General features: G+C 48.3%; 1 protein-coding gene across 3 annotated transcripts in view; it reads left to right on the forward strand.

Moving 5' to 3' along the window:
- Positions 1 to 19,607, forward strand: part of LOC136752869 (rho guanine nucleotide exchange factor 25) — a 43,658-nt gene that overhangs the window by 13,904 nt on the left and 10,147 nt on the right. For all 3 annotated transcript variants that reach the window (XM_066708552.1, XM_066708553.1, XM_066708554.1), the window contains 2 exons: positions 15,907 to 16,211; positions 16,515 to 16,628. In XM_066708552.1, coding sequence (XP_066564649.1) covers positions 15,907 to 16,211; positions 16,515 to 16,628 — 419 coding nt within the window. The remainder of the gene's footprint in view (positions 1 to 15,906; positions 16,212 to 16,514; positions 16,629 to 19,607) is intronic.

A 19,607-nucleotide genomic window follows, 5' to 3' on the forward strand; every position in this document is an offset into this window, starting at 1 on the left:
CAATCCCAGGAACTGAAACGTCATGGCTGTTTCTGGAATCACAAACAGAGCAGACTATGTAAAAAAAGAAAATTGTACATGTGATGGAAAACAAGCAATGCCTGGGTGTTTGTGAAGTGTGGTTTTTTTGTTGTTGGTGGGGGGTGAGGGGGCGGAATGATAGATTGAAATCCTCTTGACACGTGTGCCACACGTCTGTGAGACTCCTTGTGTCATGTGTGTAGCACATCTGCAACTGGGCACCAGCTGTCTTGGTGTAGGATGCCAGGGAAAAAACATGCAACACCTTTCCATCCCTCTCCCTCTCTCTGTTGCGGCTCATTCAATGCCCAGTGCTGTCATCAGGACCCCCCACTGCAGGGCAGCAGCTGGGTGTGTTTGTTTTTATTTGTTTGTGTGGTTTCGTAAAGGTGATCCTTGTCAAACACAGAAAACAAAGACAACATTTCTGTGTGCCGTGTGCTCTGTGCTGTGCTGTGTCCCGAGTCCCTGTACCAACTGACTCAATACAACCAGGGGACACGCCCCACACTCCATGCCCCAGGTGCAGTGTGGCTTGGCAGATACCCACTGTGGATCCTGGCGGGGATTTGCATGGCGGTATGGCAAGACTGTACGTCAGACAGACGCACAGAATTACACAGACAGGTGGCCCTTACCAGTTACAAGTGTGGTGTGGTACTGGATTTCCCTACATGTGTTTCATAGTAACATACTACAATCCCAAACAACAAAAGATATATTACATAGTTACTGTAGTAAATATTCTCAGTTTCAAGCTTCTAGTTCCTAGTCACCCTGTTGACGCACTTTTCAGCACTACAGAAACACTGCACAGCTAATTGAAACGTGCATTTAATTTGCCTATCGATTAAGACACGATGCCCACAACGGTGCCCCCTCCCATGAGCGCAGTTGGCACAGAGGGGCCCCTTCCCTGTAGGTCAAAGATTTTCAAAGAGTGCAAACTTAAATTTACTGTAAATTTCCCATTTGTACGGGACTGGGTACAGCTTCCTGACAGCATGCTTTGCAGTGTATTGCTGAACGGGCAAGCCATTCGTCCAAATTAAAGGCACAATGATGTCATATATACACTTAAGCACATTCTTGTTTCTTCTTCCCCTCTTGGTGAAGCTGCCTGCTCATTTTCCCAGGAGCAGCCAGACCAGAGCGCCGGGGAGTCTATTACAGGGCCGAGGGTGTTTAGATACGATATGTAAACTCCACGTGCCCTGATGTATATTGCAGTGTGGCGCCAAAGTGTACTTTATTCATAAATAAAGGGAACAAAACACCGGGCTGAGCGGCGGCTGTGTTTTCTTCAATGGGCCACGCTGCCTGAGTCGCCTCTGAATCTTGCCTGCTCCTCTCGGGGAGGGGGTTCCCAAAATAGTATAAAACCACAACTGTCACTCCTCCAGCTGCCCTCCGTAGAGTGAAGGGGCACTGATAAAATAAGCACAGTGTGAAGTGGAGGGAGAAGGTGGGAAGGGAAAGAGTGTGAGGGGGAGGGAGAGAGATAAGCAGAGAGGGCACATAGAGAGAGAGGAAAGGAGATAAGGAGAGAGAAGAGAGGACAGTGGATTTTAACAAGACAGAGACAGGAACATGTGATTAGGTGAGTAAGAAAATGAACAGGGGAAGTTGGTGCTGTGTGGCGTTATTTTGTGTTGCGTTGTGTAACAATCTGATATGGCAGGGTGAGGGTGTTGTGGCGCATCAGTGCAGTGCTGGGGATAGCAGTGGAGAGGTGGCAAAGCAGGGAGAGAGAGAGAGAGAGAGAGAGAGAGAGAGAGAGAGATAGAAGTGGGTGGCTGGGTCTGCAGGCATTGGTTTAAATAGTGGTGTACAAGAAGGACAAGTGGTTGTGCAGGAGGGGTGGTGGTGGTGGGGGGCGGCGTCGACACCAGGGCCTGCGCACTGGGAAACATGTTAATGACTGGCAACGCTGGGGACAGATGGCAGCTGGTCCAGCCCGTACGCACAGCACAATGCACACTGCTCTGTCAGCTCCCTGTTAGGCCCCGATGCCTCACTCTCGAGCCTCTCGGGTCTCTTTCTGTGAATCTCAGTGTCCCTCTGTGCCACTCTGTGTCTCTGTCTCTGTGTGTCTCTGTCTCTCGTTCTCAGTGTAGAGCAGCATAGATTTCCTTATGTAATCAATCGATAGATAATGGGTGGATCAAATGATCAAAGGTCTTGACTGTAGCACAGGAGATATGGTTAGTGGTGGAGGGGATGAAGGAGTGAGGCACTGAGGGGTGCAGAGGGAGAGAGAATGGGGGAACAACAGAAACAAAGAGAGGGAGTGCGAGAGGGACATGGCGGAGAGAACGAGGGGGATTACGGTAAGAAGGAATGAGAGAGAGAGAGAGAGGGGAGGGGAGGAAACAGAAACATTATTTTAACACGGCTCTGCAAGGAAAAAGGATGGAATAGAAAAAGAAGGAAAAGCATCTGCAGCAAAAGACTCAGCAAGAAAACAAACAAACCCAGCAGCTCCACTTCCTCTGCTCCCAATGGAGAGCAAAGCAGCGCCGGGTCTCGGGGGGGGGGGGGGCGATGCGCACAGAAGGGCCCATTGTACGAGCAGGGCCAGGCGTTTACATAGCTGCGGTCTGCTCCACACTTCCGCCAGGCCCGATTACCGCGCTCACACAAGCGCTGTCTGTGTCCGGAAACCTGGACCCAAACTGAGCCCACCTGCCAGTGGCTCAGAGTGCTTGTGAGCTCGTGTCGGTGACTTTATCCCTCTCTCTGGAGTAGTTTACTGTGTTCAATCCTCCCCTCTTGATGTCAGGGCCCCTGGTCTGTTGGCGTGGTATGTTTGTCGCCCTGCTGGTGAGGCAGCATGGGTCAGACAGGCACTGGGGGTCTCTGCCTGCACATGCGCTACCTAAGTGGATAGACTATAGGAAGCCACTTGGCACATGCAGGCCACTCTAGCTTCGGAGCTAACACCACACGTACATTCTGCCCTGCCTTCCCACAGTCTGTGTTCCACTGCACCCTCCCGACCCCTCTTCCCATACTGCACTGCTCCGTACTGCAGTGTACTACTCTACATTGGACTTTAATGTACTGTGTATTTTGTGTGTGTGTGTGAATGGGGGGGGGGGCAGCTGCAGGCACGGGGCTGGGCTGGAGCAGCACACTTCAGCCACTCTGTATAATGAGAGCCACGCAGTGGGATAATCCCCCAGCATGTCAGGAACTCACGGAGAGAAATTCAATCTGCCGTGACGGAATCTGCCACTTATTTTCCTGCCCCCCCGAACCCCTCTCTCTCTCCATCTCTTCCTTTTTTAAGCTGCTCTATTTTTGGTGCCATTGCTCATATTTTGCTTTTTCTCCTTCTACCTTCTACCTTCTTCCCCCTATCTACCTACCTGTCTGCCTGTCTGTCTGTCTGTCTGTCTGTCTATCTAATTGTATTTAAAGGTACAGGAGCCTTATTGGGCAGATCAGTGTATAGTATATAGTATATAGTACAGTACAGTGTAGACAATAGCAGAGTACATTGGAGTTACAGAACAGTACACCGGAGAGCATGGCAAAACCCCACAGAGAACGGGGATGGAAATTCAGGCTTATGGGCCGGACTGGATGCCGACAACAAACGGAAAAGTCTGATCAGTAGACACAGAAGCAGCGCGTCATGACAACAGTGGGGCCTCTTTGAAACGTGAGACACTGGAAGGAAGTGCGGTCCAGGGCCCCCCGCCAGCCCCGCAGTCCAGATGTGGCCCTTCTCTGAACCCCAGTGTTTAAACATACAGCAGTAAAACCCCTGAAAGTACGTGGAGAACAGAAAAAGATATAAATAAACACACAGACAAACAAATAAATGGACAAATAAATAAATAAGCAACACCACAGTTTCAGGGCAAGGCATTCAAAATTGATAAATCTGTACCGAGTTTAACTCCAGTCATGTTGGTGAGGCCGGGATTTAAATTTTTGACATCATATAATATATCTTTTTCATAAGCCTTTGAAAAGGAGGCCTGGAAAATCATGCAAGTGCGTTTAAGCTGCACTGACAATTGGTACGTGTGCAACAGCAAAACTCTGGGTTGGCCCAACTATTTAGCAATAACAGCATAACACACCCGGTGGGTTATGTACCCCATGCAGTATTTTGCGAGAGCTCGGAGGCACTAGCATCAGAAAAATGTTCAGTGGCACGCCAGCAAGTTAGAGGAGACACAGACAAACTGCAAGGGAATGCGAGTTATTAACCGGGGGGCAGAGGCTGGGTTTGCTCAGTGGAGGGATCGTTTTTTTTTTTTTGTTGGGGAACAAATATAAATAAAATCCTCACAGGAGATTCGAGCCTCTCCTCACTCCTCTTCCTGCTACCCCCTTCTCCTCTCCTCCAGTCTCCTCCCCGCTACGACCATCCTTCTAACCAGCATGTTTTCCACGTCGCTTGCCTATTGCATGTCTCCCGTCCTGCCACTGCTCCGTCGCGGTTGCCTGCACTGCTCTGCCTGTTGTGTTATCTTAGCTAGCAAGAGGCAGAGCGAGGGATTGGTTAAAGCCAGCTTAACTGAAAACATGAAAAATAATCACACACACACACACTCAAACTCACACAGATGCTCACACTGAACTGAAATAATTCCTACACTCTACCTACCTTTCTCTCTCTCTCTTCTTCTATTTCTCTCTCCAATTCCCTCTCTCTCTCTCCAGTCTGTTACCAATTAAGTGGTGAGTAGCCTGTATTTATTGATATGGACCTGGCTCAGCACACCCTGCTCTTCCAGAAACCCTGTCCTGAGGGCTAAAACACGATAACACAGCTTAAAATACATGATGCACACTCAACGCCACACAATGCAGTATTACGCAATGCAATCCCACTGTTGGTTATAATTATTAGTTTCAGTCCTGGACTCATTAAAATGCACAGAAGTGTCATAGCATCCCAGCATTGTCTCTGATTCTGGTAGGCAAGCAAGCCTATATCGAGCCTAAGGACACTGAGAGCTCTGAGACTCTCTCTGGTTCTCACACACACACTCACACACGCTAACACACACTAACACACACTAACAGACACTACCAGACACTCACACAAACTACACACACACAGAAACACATACACACTCTCTCTCACACACACACACACACACAGAAACACATACACACTCTCTCTCACACACACACACACAAACATACACCCACACATACCGACTCACACACACTCACACACAAACACACCACTCCAGACAGGATAGCAGAGATTTTCAGAGTCCAAGTCCAAGTGATTGCCTGTGAGGAATGTGGATATGAAGTAGAGCATTCAGATCATTCCAGCAAAGCTCTCTGTCTCTCTCTCTCTCTCTCTCTCTCTCTCTCTCTCTCTCTCTCTCTCTCTCTCTCTCTCTCTCTCTCTCTCTCACTCTCACTCTCTGTCTCCCTAACCCCCTCTCTGTGTTTCTATGTCTCCCTATCTACCTCCTTCTTTGCCTAGTCTCTCTCTCTCCCTCCCTCCCTCCCTCCCTCATGTTGCCTCTCTCTCCCTCCCTCCATCTCTCTATCTCCTTTCCTCTCCTCTTTCCCTCTTTCTCTGACTCTCCCACTCCCTCACTCCCTCTCCCTAACTCTCTCTCTTTACCATTGGCTTCTGTGCTATGTTTGGAAGGTTTTCCATACCCTGTTTAGAGGAAAAGAAAACACACAAACCAACAAGACCAAAACACAAAACAAACACACATCCACAAATACCAAGTCTCCATTAACTCTGTTTTGCACTCCATTTCCTTAATAAGCCATCAAATTCCACTTCGCTGGCAGTGCAAGACACACATGGAGGCAGGTTTTTTTTTTTTTGTGGTTTAGTCCCAACACAAGAATGTCTTGCTCTCCAGGACAACCCGAGGATTGCAGAGTTGCTGGCTACGTCTCTCTATCTCTGGAGAACGAGTAAGCAAGAGAGGAACTAGAAGAGAGAGAAAGGGAGAGAAAGAGAGAGAGGGAGAGAAAGAGAGCGGGAGAGAGGGACAGAGGGAGCCTTCCCGGTTTTAACTCAATGCATCATATTTTCCAAGAAATGTTTTCCAAGAAACATCCCACAGTAACATACAAAACATATTAACATTATAAAAGCAAATGTATAAACAATGTATTTAATATTCAGACCACAGACAACTGTTTATTATGGGTTTTAACAGGATGTAGTGTAGAGCAGTATAGAGTAGCACACGCCAATCTATCAGTTTAGTGGTGACTGTACTGCACTGCTATGCTTATGACAGACAAATTAGGGAAATACTGTACAGTCCCTTCCCGAAGTACAGTACAGTCTAGAGCAGTGCAATCCACTCCAGTCCAGGGATGTATAGTGCAGTACAGGAAGGAAGAACATACATAAAAAAACATGAGTATTTTGTACACATTGTCCTATAAGGTGATGATGTTCACACTTCCCCTGGGAAAACTGTGTTGTCAGGGGGTGGAGCTGGCTGCCAGTCCTTATAGGGGACTGTTTGCGAGTGCTGGGGCCACCCCTGAAGGGGTTAACGGCATATAGTATCAGTTTATAGCTCACTGAGAAGACACAGACTAAAAATATTTGGCTTTGGCAGCGCGACACAGGAAGTGCAGAGTGTTAAAGCATCAGTGTTTACAGAGAAGAGGGCAACTAATGATGAAGAAATTTCAAGAATCAAGTCCTCATAAGTTCCCTGCTCCACACGCACGCACGCACACACACGCACACACACACACGCACGCGCGCACACATGCACACACACTGAAACACACTCACACTCACACACTCACACACAAACACAAAAACATTCACTCAGAGAGACACACACTCACAGACACAAGCACATGCACTGAAACACACACACGCTGACACACACTTACACTCATAGACACACACAAACACACATACACTAACTCAGAGAGAGACACATACAACACACAGACACACACATTCACTCACTCAATTTCTCCTCTCTCCTCTCCCCCTCCCCCTACTTTTTAAATTCTTGCTCCCTCTCAACCTCTCTCTCTCTGTCTCACTCCCTCTCTTCCCTCTTTTTCTCTTCTTTCTGTTCCCCTGGGCCTCCCTTTCTCTCTTTCTCACATCTCTCTCTCCCTCTTTCTTCTTTTCCTCCACTCTCTCTCCCCTCCCTCTCTGCCTCTTTGGAATTGCAGTTCAATTTCAAACACTCACAGACACTGTGGCACACTAACAGAAATCTAATTACCCAGCACAGTCAAGAGCAACAGTGGGTTTGAAAAGAGCCCTTGAACTACAGAATGCAAGTGAATGCCTCTCTTGGTGTGTGTGAGTGCATTGTGAATGTGTGTGTGTGTGTGTGTGTGTGTGTGAAGAGGGGGGGTACTGTCCTAGGTTGAAATCTGGGGGAGTGTGTCATGCAGTCTCTAGATACCTGTGTGTGATGAGGTGGTTGTTAGGGAGCTACCCACGGCAACTGTTGGTGTGTCTGTGCCTCTCTCTCCCTGTACTCTCCTCCCTCCAGACTGGGTTGCCATGGCAATCTTGGAAAGGGACTTTAAAGATGTAAGAGAAGTGTGTGTGTGTGTGTGTGTGTGTGTGTGTGTGTGTGTGTGTGGTGGGGGATAGGGGAGGAACGGGAAAGTGTGAAGAGAAGATGGAGTTGGGGAAGAGTGACTGTGCTGAGTTGGACTGCCCAAAACAGTACAGTGGCTCTACAGCAGTACAGTGCATTGAATCAACAGCAGTGCAGTATAGTGACTCTACAGCTGTACAGTACAGTACAGTCCAGTCAGTGACTCTGCAGCAGTACTGTATAGTACAGTGCACCCCACTAATCTGTGAAGGTTGCTTTGGATACACGTGTGTCTGCAAAATGATTTTAAGATTGTTAAATTACACAAACATAATCACAATAGTTACTTGGGGCACTGTTGCTGTTGTTGCTGTTGTTGCTGTGTGTGTGTGTGTGTGTGTGCAGATCTCTCCTGAGAGAAGGCTGCGATCACACTGGCGATTTCCAACTGGGATTCTACAGCTTTGCAAAGTGCAATGTTTGGCAGCTGATACAGCTGATACGCTCACACACACACAGACACACACTCACACAAAAAAACAGCTACTCTGCTACTCTGAGTGTCTGAAAAACAAGACAGCAAAACACCGACTCCGGGTCTATGCCAGCGGTCCGTTCTGTGCTTCAACCTGCTGCACAGTCACCCGCGGACGTCACAGGCCACAGAATCAATAATGTTGATACGATGGCAATCAGAAAGCTCTCTTGTTCACACGCACGCCGATATCGAGTCGCCGGCCGACTCACAGCGCTGCGTGGCTTTCAGCCAAATAACCAGCATGACCTGATTGACTACATCTACAGCAAATGTGGGTGACCAACCACGATCATTACTGTAATTACAAACACACATGGCTCCCTGTGTTCATCAATGTCTCTCACTCCATTGTGGTTGCTAATGGAGTAGCAGTCTGAATGTGCAGTCCCAGCTCTAACCCTTACTGTATCCCTGACCCTGCACTCAACACTAACCCTCTGCCAACACTGTCACAGCTGTGTGCAGGGAATCAGAGAGACGGGGGGGATGCTATGTAACCAGTGCTGCCACACGTGTCTCGTGGTTGAATTGTTGTGTGTGTGTGTGTGTGTGACTGGCAGGGGGAGGCTCCAGGCTGCTGTACCATCTGGGCACATGCCACCTAGTCCAATGAAGCTAGCACTCTTTACGGCAAGTGACACAATGGCTCAGTGCATTCTGGGATCAGGCGAGGCAGGGACGAGTCCCACGGGTCTTGTTTTCCCACCGTTCCTCGCTCGCTCGCTGAGGGCTCGAGGGGCTGGGACGAGAGCAGGGGCAGAGTCACAGAGTGAACAGCAGCCGTCGCAGGCTGGAAGTTGTGTAAAGGAGGGATGACTGGGAATTACAGTATAGTGCAGTATAACGCAGTCCAGTACCTCACGCGGGGGGGACAGGGTGAGGTGAGGGGGTGCAGACAGAGACAAAATACACACAGGCCAAAAACCCCCCTAAAAACATAAGATCCAAAAGCACGTCGCAAAATAATTCCGATTACCGTCTAAGATTATAAATGATAAATTCGATCAGAGTGGACTGTAATCCCAGATGTTTTCTGGGATCAGACGGATTAAAATGAGAAAAAAGTATTATTGCACTGCACTGTGCAAAAAAGCCCAAACAAAAAAAGGCATCTCTGTGGCTGTTTGCAATGAAACAAAACTGGCACAGCTATGGCAGCAGTGCCAGCTGTGCATGCTGGACTGCAGGGGAGGCTTTTCAGGCTGTGTGTGAGCTGACACAACATGCCACGTCAGAAAGAAAAAGCAAACGCGAGCGTATGAGTGTGGAGTTTGCAGGTTTCATAGGCCCAAGGCTTAAATGTTGACTGACACAGTGCCTCAGGACAGCCCAGGCTAGAAGCCTGAGGAGTGAGGGGCTCCAGGTCCGAGGTGGCACCTTCACACAAGCAACACAGCAACGGCAACACAGCCCCCTGCCTGGTGAATGGCAGTCTTGCTCTGTATGATAGCACGTCACCCGGGCAGGGATCTGAAACCGCCTTCTCCAATTTTGTCTCTGTCCGACAGGAAGAGTTAAATGGAGTGCACACAGGACTGGCAGCTCCCAGAGCCGAGCGCACTCTGCTGGAGTGCATTACACAAAAAACAACACAAAGCCCTTGGTCTGGCAGGCAGCCAGGCCGTGCTTCTGAACTTTCACAGGAAAGACTCAGACACAGATGTTTTCTCTCTCCTGTATGTGTATGTGTGTGTGATTGTGTGTGTGTGTGTGTTAGTGAGAGTGTGTTCATGTGTTTATCCAGGTAAAAAAACATAAACTTACTTAACCTGAGGAAACGCGCACGCAATCTGCAAGCCGTGTCCACCTCACTGCAGGCAGGCGATTAGATGTTTTTTCTTTCCTCCCAAAGGTGATTCCACCCTACGCTAATGACCATAACAGACCTGCCATATTAAAATGAACACCGCCCGCCCACCTGCCCCCAGAATTGTCACAGTCAACTTGGATAAAGGCATTAGCCAAAGTAACAAAATAATAATAGTAATAATAATAATAATAAAAATGATAATTATAATGATCATAGGGCTGGCAGTCTCACAGTCATGTTCGATTGCTCGGGGTCATTATCAGGACAGCCTTGGGCTGCTTTGAATCGTCTTTTTTTCTTCTCCTCTCTTTCCTGTAAAAGTTCCCATGAGCAGCACGTTCCCTGCTGGGACAGACCCTGACTTCCGGGGTCAAACATTTTAATTTGTTTAAATGAATCACAGACAATGCTCTCTCTCTTTCTCCCTGTATCTCTTTCTCTCTTTCTCCTATCTCTTTCTGTCTCTCCCTCTCTCTTCCTTTCTCTCACTCTATCTTTCTCCCTCTAGCTCTCTCTCTCTCTTTCACTCCATCTCTCTGTCTATCACATTGATGTCCATATTGCTGGATTTTGGGGGGACAGTCTCAATTGACCCGGATTATAAAGGCACAAAGCAAGCAATGCTTCTTTTTTTTGCAGTCGGTGCTGTTTCCCCCTGTGAGGAGGAGGCTGCCCCAGTATCCCCCCCACAGTGGTAGATTGTCTCTCAGTCCTCTCTAGGCAGACTTCAGTTAAAAGCTACCACTCATCAACACCCTCCTCTGTCTGCTAGCACTGACCTTTGCCTAGATATATCTGCAGTGCTCTGACCTGTTGCCCCGGAGGTGTGTGTGTGTGTCGGGGGGGATGCAGGGAGGAATTATCGACTGCTGTTTGTTCTCTCGTTGTTGGGGGGGGATCATAGCGGTGCGCTGAAGGTATGCAGGCTGCTGTGAGCGGTGGGGGGAGGAATGGAGGAGGGGAGGCGGTGGGGAAGAGCCGTGTCAGCTCTGATTAGGGCAGGGAGCAATTGCACAGCAACAGCCCTGCGGCGGGTCACAGAGCCTTCCAAAATCCAAATGAAAACATTTAAATGTACACAAACACACAGCACACACAACTCACACACAACAACGCACACAATGCCCACACATGGGGACACAATAGGGCTTCTTGTGCAAGCAGGGCACAACTGCACAGCATCTGTCATCAGCAGGGGAGGTGTCTGTTTGTTAATGGGGCAGGGAAGAAGGGCCTGGAGCCCACACCCACCCCCAGACAGGTTGCCCCGAGCGATAATGGCATTTCGAGGACCAGAAACACGCCCGCTGACCCACACTAGCACTGCGCCAAGACTCGTGGCTCTGAAATTCATGTGTCAGTGATAGCTGCTACGACCCCGGCAGTAATCTGATGCTCTCTCTTCCGGTGTAGTTGTCCTATGCCTTGCTCAGCAGAACTTGCATTGCCAGCCTAATAGTGGTGCCTTGTGTGCAGTTTATTTGCTCCAGTGGCGATCCATGTCTACAGGACGTGCCCTGGCGCCGGTAATCCTGTTCTGGGTGCAATTCGTCCACAACAGACAGATTACGCCCCATCTTCTTATCCCAGCGTCACAATAGGTGTTGAGACGGGTAACTCGCAACGCAGGGCTGAAGGTATTAAATAGACTGTGCTGTGGCTACACGCTAGTTCTGCTGAAATGCAAGATAAGATGCTGTCAGTATCAGAGGAGTGTGTGTTTGAGTGAGTGTGTTTGTCTGCGCATGTGTGTATGTGTTTATGCATGTTAGTGTGGTGTGTATGTGTGCGCATGTGTGTATGTATCTCAGAAACAAGGCTGCAGGAAGTGCACCAACTGATTTCAATATTTTTTCTCTGTAGTACGGTTTTGCATATAATCTGGTTTCGAATGAAAGCTGAAGGGCCTAATCTTCAACCGGTCTCTATAGGCACCATTGTTTAGTTTGGACCAATCTCTGATGATTTGAATCTGAGAGATAGAGTGTGTGGGGAGGTGATGGGGTGGGGGGTGTTTTGGTGGTTGGGCGACTGTAAAATTAGGACTCTGGGAGAGGCGCGGTGCAGAGGTTGTACGTGGTGTAGGCCAGAATTGCTGCTGCTTTTATCTTCTGCTCCATAAACCCATGATAATGATATTACTACTGCAAATACTGCAGTTATCCACTATAGCTCCCATCAGCCCTGTGTGATAGTCTGCCCCAGGCCCTGCGTGATGCCAGGCTCATACAGCCCAGCTTGACACCAAATAAGCTTGGCCTTGTTCTGATGTGCTTTACATTCATGCTGATCAGCTCAGTGCTGCTACTGGCATTGGCTGGTGTGTGTGTGTGTGTTCGTATGTGTGTGTGCAAATCTCTACAATCAAATCTCTACAATCATGTTATACAATAACATACATTAATTATATCATTGGCACAACGAGATCGGTCTACAGAGCGTACTATTTATATAAAAGAAAAAAGAAAAAGGTTTAATATTAGCCTTCTGCTTAGAAACAAGAATAAAAGTAATAAAAGTAATGAAGATAAAGTGACAGAGAGAGAAAGAGAGAGAGAAAGAGAGAGAGAGAGGAGGAGGAGGGAGGAAGAGCTGAATGCGATGATCTCAGTCACACTTTCCAGAGCTGATAAGGAGGACTTGCTGCTTCCTCATCCCTCGGGGGAGACGTTGCCCTCTCAGGTTCGGAGACTCTCACCCCCCCATTATCGTCAGCTCATTAGTGTGCTGTTTTTTTTCCTGCTTGTGTGTGTGGAGTGGGGATGCGGAGAGCTGTGGACACGGGCGGAGGGATGGACAGGGACGCACTGGACTGGGAGCGATAGCGGAGGAGGAAAAGATCGGAATAAGAAAACAAACGACTCAGGGATGTTTCTCCCCTAGTTTGGCAGTGCATGCAGATTGGAAATGAGATGAGTGTTCTCCTTTAAAGCTCATGTGGTGTCTCCTCGAAGGCTACACGGTCAGTTGGCACTAGAAAACAGTTTTGGCCCAGGTTTGGATTCGCTGTATTTGGCCTGCGGTTGTTGTCCTGGTCTCCCCTCCCTGCTTCAGCCCCTGATTACACTGTGCTGCACCACACGGCTGCGTGCTGTATTGTCCTGTATGGCTTTTGCTATGGGGGTACTTCTATATGGCTTGTGCAGGAAATAAAAAAAAAACTGTCCAATCTTAGGTTTAAAAAAACACTAAATACTAAAAAGCAAGCAAATATAAAATGTGTGCCTATTTATGGCACTGATAGGGAAAAAAGCAATGATCAGTTAATAATAGTTGTGTACTTGGCACCCACAGAAATGTGCTACATAAAACTGAGGGAGTGAGGGAGTGAGGGAGCGAGGGAGGGAGGGAGGGCGATAGGAGGAGGGGTACAGTAATGCTTCTAATCCGTGCTTTGATGTTTTCCACTAGGCCCCGGTTAGGCAGCATGCTAACTGCTGACTGGAAATATGTTGTGGGCAAGCAGACATCCATTACTGCAGACAGGAGAGGGGCCTGGGTCTGTACGTATCTGTACATAGCCTGACAGCTGTGCACCGCAGAGCCGCCCTGGCAGAGACGGGGTCGGGCAGGGACCCAATCCAGGGTCCTCCATTAATTAACTAATCGTTTTGTTCGTTGTTAGATTTTTTTTATGTCTTCATTGGATGTCAGAAAACTCCGGGGTAGGGAAGGTGGGATCATAGGGTTGGACCACAATGTCAACCAGTTTGTTTTGAGCAGCGTAGTTAATGCAGCCCACTAGCTTCCACCCCTACGGGCGCAGAGGTACTGTGGGAATCACACTTTCAGACAGCTGCGGCCATGTTTGATGAGGGCCAATATAACAGCCTTCCCAGTGGCACAGGAATGCTGGTGTCAAGAGGTACACACTGTCACCAGTGAAGCCTGTTATGGATGCCATTCTCACCCCAGAACCTGCAGATTCTCTTTGAACTGTGTGATAAAGGGAGAGACAGGCAGACAAACAGACAGGCAGACTCTTACTGACAGATCACACCCCTAGTCCAGCTCAGGTTTCTATCTATATATAGAGTGCTGGGAAGGGACCACTATAGAGCTGGCTGTGAGACAGGAGCACAGCTGGGGGGAGTCCTCACTGCACCAGGGCACGCCATGAAAGAGTCTGGCACAGCTGTGTCAGGGTTGTATGCATGCAGCACAATGCCAAACTCAAAACAGAGCAGGCACCAACACACCACCAGGTATGGGGTACAGCATGGACTTTGTGCTGGGTGCAGGGTTCTGTAGACAGACAGACAGATAGACAGGCAGGCAGGCAGACTCATGAATGTTTGGGAGTGTAGTTTTGATTCATTTCTTGAAGTGTTTTCCTGGCCAATGCAGGCTGTGCATCATATCACCACATGTTATTTATGCAGCGGCACAAGTGTGCATAAGTAACACCCTCTACACAAGAGATGGACGCATTCTGACCCCCGTGACCGTGGGCCCCATGAGGACCTCCGAACTTTACATTTTGACAGTGGGCTCAAATCCGAGAGTCGACCACACAGGCTGCATGCTACATGCTACATACCACACGCAGTACAGACTTCATACAGACTAATAATAAGAACATCCTCTCTGGGCCACTAGACAGCTCTGAAGTACACTGCAGCGTGAGTGCCAGGTGAGGAGGGATATCTGGGATATGACTCAGACTCCTCCTGCACCCACACAGCGGCCACACGCAGCTCCGTCTGCGTCTGCAGGTTGTTTTCACACAGCCTCGCTCGCCAGCACCACTCCTGGAGGAAAACAAAAGTGACGTCTCTGTAGTACACATAAAATAACATTAAAAAATAGCCGAAAACTTTGATTTTTAGAGTCGTTGCACATTATAGCAACTCATGAGTTTTTTCCTTGGATAATCTGAATGGTTTGTTTACTGTAGTTTTTACTGTAACATGACTGTTAACGTGTGGCCTGGGGGTTGGACCTCAGGTCTAGGTCAGCAAGTCAGAAGCAGATACTGGCATCCCATAAATCTCAGATCAGATTCTCCCATCATAAATCATATCAGGTTTGACCATGTAATATCTAATCTAATCTAATCTTCGCATTCAGAAGAGAACACACACTCTCAATCAGTAAACCTAATCAAGATTAACGCAAGATAATTTGTAATTTTTTTAAATCTGTAGTAATCATGAGTTTTCTTGGGTTGTGTTTTAAATACAAGGGACAAGGGGAGGTGCTAAAGCTGACCGAGTGCCATGCATGTCTCTTTTCAGGCAACGAGCGAGAATGCAAAACAGGTCTGGATGGATTGAACTAAAGAGAGAGAAAGAGAGAGACAGGGGAAAGGAGACCGGTGAGATGATGGCAGTGTCTCTTCTTAGTCATGAGGATGCTTTAGGAAATATGACACTTCAATCTGCTTATCACCCGTCCCGGAAGACGAGGTCAAAGGTCACCGTTTGGCTCCCTTCATGGCCCCATTTCCTGTTGGAATGGAATGAGGGGGGGGTGGTTCTGGGATCTGCTCGTAACTGGAGATGAGTCGGCAGAGATCATATGTTATAAAGGGCAGATAAACAGAAAGAGAGACAGTGTGTGAGAGAGTGGCGGAGTGAAGGATAAAGACAGGGTGAGAGAGAAACAGAAAGAGAGACGAGAGAATTGGTGTGGGTTGGCAGTGGTGATGGTAATAGAGTTAAGGACAGGGGGAGAGAGATGGGGGGTGTTAAGCTGAGAGGTGGGGGCTGGAGAGTGTCGGATTTTATTATTACATTTCTTAGCAGACCCCCTCATTCAGGGTGACTTACAATTGTTACAGTACATCACATTATTTCACAGTACATACAATTAACCATTTATACTGCTGGGTTTGTACTGGAGCAATGTAGGTAAGGTACCCAGAGTCAGACTCAAAAGACAAAGACGCCATGTCCATCTCTCTCTCTCTCTCTCTCTGCAAACAGTCATGCTCAGTACAGGACAGGGATGACCCTCTCTCTCTCTCTCTCTCTCTCTCACTCTCTCTGTCTATGCAGAGTCATACTCGGTGGCGGGCAGTGAGGGGAGTCTCTCTGCATCGGCGGCCTCAGTGCAGCCCCAGGCGTCCGGCAGCTCCCCCCCACCTTCTCCCAGCACACGTCGCTCTGTCAGCACCCTGAAGAAGTGGCTAACCAATCCTGTTCGAAAGCTCAGCGCCGGGGGGGTTGGTGGCAAGGGCGAGCGCCAGGTGAAGAGACTGGAAGGCAGACCCCCCCACCTGCCCAGCCACAGCCCTGAGCTGGAGGCCCCCGTGTGCCATGGTGACAGCGACAGTATCCTGCCCCCAAACAGGAAGGAGCTGGTGAGGAGGAGGAAGGGGGGATGAGGGAGGATAGGAGGAGTGTAAGGAGGAGAAGAGAGAGGGGGCAATAGAAGGAGGAGGAGTGAAGGGGAGGAGGGAGGAAAAGGAGGAGAAGGTGGAAGAAGGAAGGAGAGAAGAATAGGTAGAGGAGGGGGATTTATAAGTCAACACAACAGTGAATAGGGGCATCATTGAATTTAAAAATCAGTCAGGGAAAATGTGGGATGTTAAAATGAGTGGTGGGGGGCAATAATGTCATACAGTGTGATGGTCGGGGGGCTGATTGCAGTGTCTCTCTTGCAGGAGTGGAGGGACGGCCCCGGGGGGTGCGAGGGAGGGTCAGAGCCAGGGACCCCCCAGACGCACAGCTACCTGTCCCAGCTGCTACAGGGTGACTGCACTGCCACCCTGACAGAGGTAAGACCTGCGCCAAGTGATCATCCACTCAACCAATCAATTCGATCAAGTTGATCAATAACTAAAACAAGGGAACTAATACTAGGGATACAAGGGATACGGTACTATACTACACTATACTACACTATACTGTACTCCACTATACTAGAATAGACTATACTATACTGTATTATACCATACCACACCTTATTAAACAACATTGTGTCTCATGGTATTTGCCTGTTATCCCGGTACTTAATTAACTAATTTATTTTTATAAGGCAGTGCATGTGAAAGGGTAATTCCTTCACAAACAGGTATTTTTCCATGGCCGCAGTAATGCCCTGGGCAGATGCACTGTTACTGCGCTGGTAGTCAGGGTAGAGCCTGGAGTGCGGTGCGGTTTTCAGTGTGACTGCGTTAACACACCACTGGAGGTGTGTCAGTTCAGCCCAGAGGAACAGTCTTGCTGCTCTATAGTCAATATCATGCGGCGCAACCCCCCCAGCCAGCTCTCTGTCAATGTGTCAATATTTTCAGAACAAAATGTAGCTTTGCTGACGGGGTTATAAAAATATGTTTGAGAGTGTGTGTGTATACATTTTTTTTTTCCTTTCTGTAGTATGAGATTCATTACTCTCTTATCCCCTTCAGCCCCCTCTTCCCCACTGCTTCTCTCTCTTGATGAACTGCAAGAAATGATCTTGGTACTTATTGCTGCTTGCCAAAAAGTGAGTCACTACTGCCACTAACAGCCCCCTAGGAACAGATAGGGGGGAAGAAACGGAGAGAGAGAGCGAGAGACAGAGACAGAGTGATTGACAGAGAGAGAGAGAAAGACAAAGACAGAGAGACAGAGAGAGACAGGGAGAGAGAAAGATTGAGCGAGAGCTTTTTTGGGTTTTCCATAACTGTGGTGAGCAACACTAATGATGTGCTAATGAGTTAAAGTAGACATGGTCTAAACATCCACCTTCTGCGAGGGGGCCCCACATCAGGATACGCAGTGAGGCTAAAGCTACCGAGAGTGTTTGGGGTTCACTCTATTTCATGCTTGGTGTTATGTGGCAAGTGCGCCGGTGGTCTTGGGCCGGTGCAGTGTCTCTCAGGGTCAGTCTGTCAGTAAAATTCATGCAGGACCTCTGTTTGTTTATCAAGCTTATATGTATTCTTGTGCTTTTTAGTTGACACTGTAATTATTGAATAAATGAACATATTCTGGCCCGTTTGAAACTGCGACTGCAGACCCAGTGTCGATCAGCTAAAATGACAGAGGCACCAGGCCTTTGCCAAACAGTCATTTCTCATAGGAATAAAGGTTCTGCTATTTAAAAATAAATACAATATCATGATCTCAGCTATTCATGAAAACTCTCAGAGAATTAACTCTCTCTCGCTTTTCCTCAACCACAACCAACCACAACCAACCCCCCAAAAATGAAAACTAAAACGTTAAAAATAAATAAGAAAGGTCTTTTCTTGGATTGGTTTGCTAGTGAACATCTGGAAAACATCAGTCTCAAGGAGGAACCTGTCAGTAGTCCTTGGCAGAAGAATGTAGAGAGAGAGAGAGAGAGAGAGAGAGAGAGAGAGGGAAAAGGGAGAGAGATTCTGAGCTTTAAAACTAGGGCGTTTCTCTGTGCAGCCTTACAGAAACCAACATTAACAACACCGACAGCAAAAAGCAACCAAAAAAAGTTCTTTAACACAGGGGCTAGGAATAATCACATGAATAACACGCTCACCTCACAGGCTGGAAAGCAGGGGGTGGGGTTAGGACGACTAGCTCCCCAGCCTCCATCCACAGGCCTGCTTTGAAGTTACAGCTCCACTCAGGGTTAAGGGACGGGTAGGGGTCGGTGCGGGGTTTATGAATAAGGTCATGCGTAGGGTTACCTCTCACCTCCTCCCCGACTCTGGGAGAAGTTCTAAAACTAAATTAAGGCATAAGGCAAGGATCATACTTTAATGGGGTCAGGGGTTAAAACTAGGGTGGGTTTAAACAGGACTAGGACCAGAGAAAGGTCAGCACACCGCATAGTACGGCACGGCCTGACACGGCACAGCTCAGTAAAACACAGCTCAGAACAGCACAGTTTTGGACACCATAGGAGAGGAGAGGACAGGCTGGTAGAGGCACTTGGCTCCAGTCTGCATGCTTTCACTGTTACGCAATACAGAAGTGCATGTGATGGACTCCACATGAACCAAAACACAAACAGAGCCTTCGGTGAGCAAAATTAGAGAAATCCAAGGGGAAAAAAAAAATCTTGCTTTGTGAGGTGTGGAGTTCTTAAATGCATAATGAGTGGAGACGCTGGGCATGTGGCTGAGTTAGCACAGCACAGTGAAACACAGCACAGCACAGTAAATCACAGCACAGTGAAACACAGCACAGCGCAGTGAAACAAAACACAGCACTGCAAATCAGCACAGTGAAACACAGCACAGTGAAACACAGAACAGCACAGCCACATAAACCAAGGACGCACATTACGTATACCATTCACACCTCATGGCTGCATGACCTAGCAGTGCATTTCTTAAGAAACCCTGTTTACAGAGTGTTATGGCAGAGGCATACGAGCGCGAAGACGTGCGCCGCATGTCGGGGGCACAGGGAGTGGGGGCGGCAGTCAGACTGCTGTGTCTGTGTCCCGTCTCTGGAAGCTGCAGCTCAGAGTGCTATCAGTGGCAATCTCTCTCTCCCCCGTTACCACTCTATCAGCTCCACAGCTGGCTGGAGCTCTAATCTCCCGTCACCCTGGCAACCTGCACCACCCCAAACTTAGGGCTCTGTCTCTCTCTCTCTCCTACATTTCTTTCTGTCCCTCTCTCTCTCTCCTTGGCTCCAAAGGATCTTGATTAAGAGTAATCTCTCCAGATTCACCATTGAAATAAATGCACACATGCGATGCAGTTAAAAACCACAGAGATTAGTCCAGCTACAGGAAGATCAGTTTGTGGAAACAGCACAGTCATATTTTCCAAAGGCAACCC

This window comes from Amia ocellicauda, chromosome 7, assembly GCF_036373705.1.
Source record: "Amia ocellicauda isolate fAmiCal2 chromosome 7, fAmiCal2.hap1, whole genome shotgun sequence".
Classification (NCBI taxonomy): domain Eukaryota; kingdom Metazoa; phylum Chordata; class Actinopteri; order Amiiformes; family Amiidae; genus Amia; species Amia ocellicauda.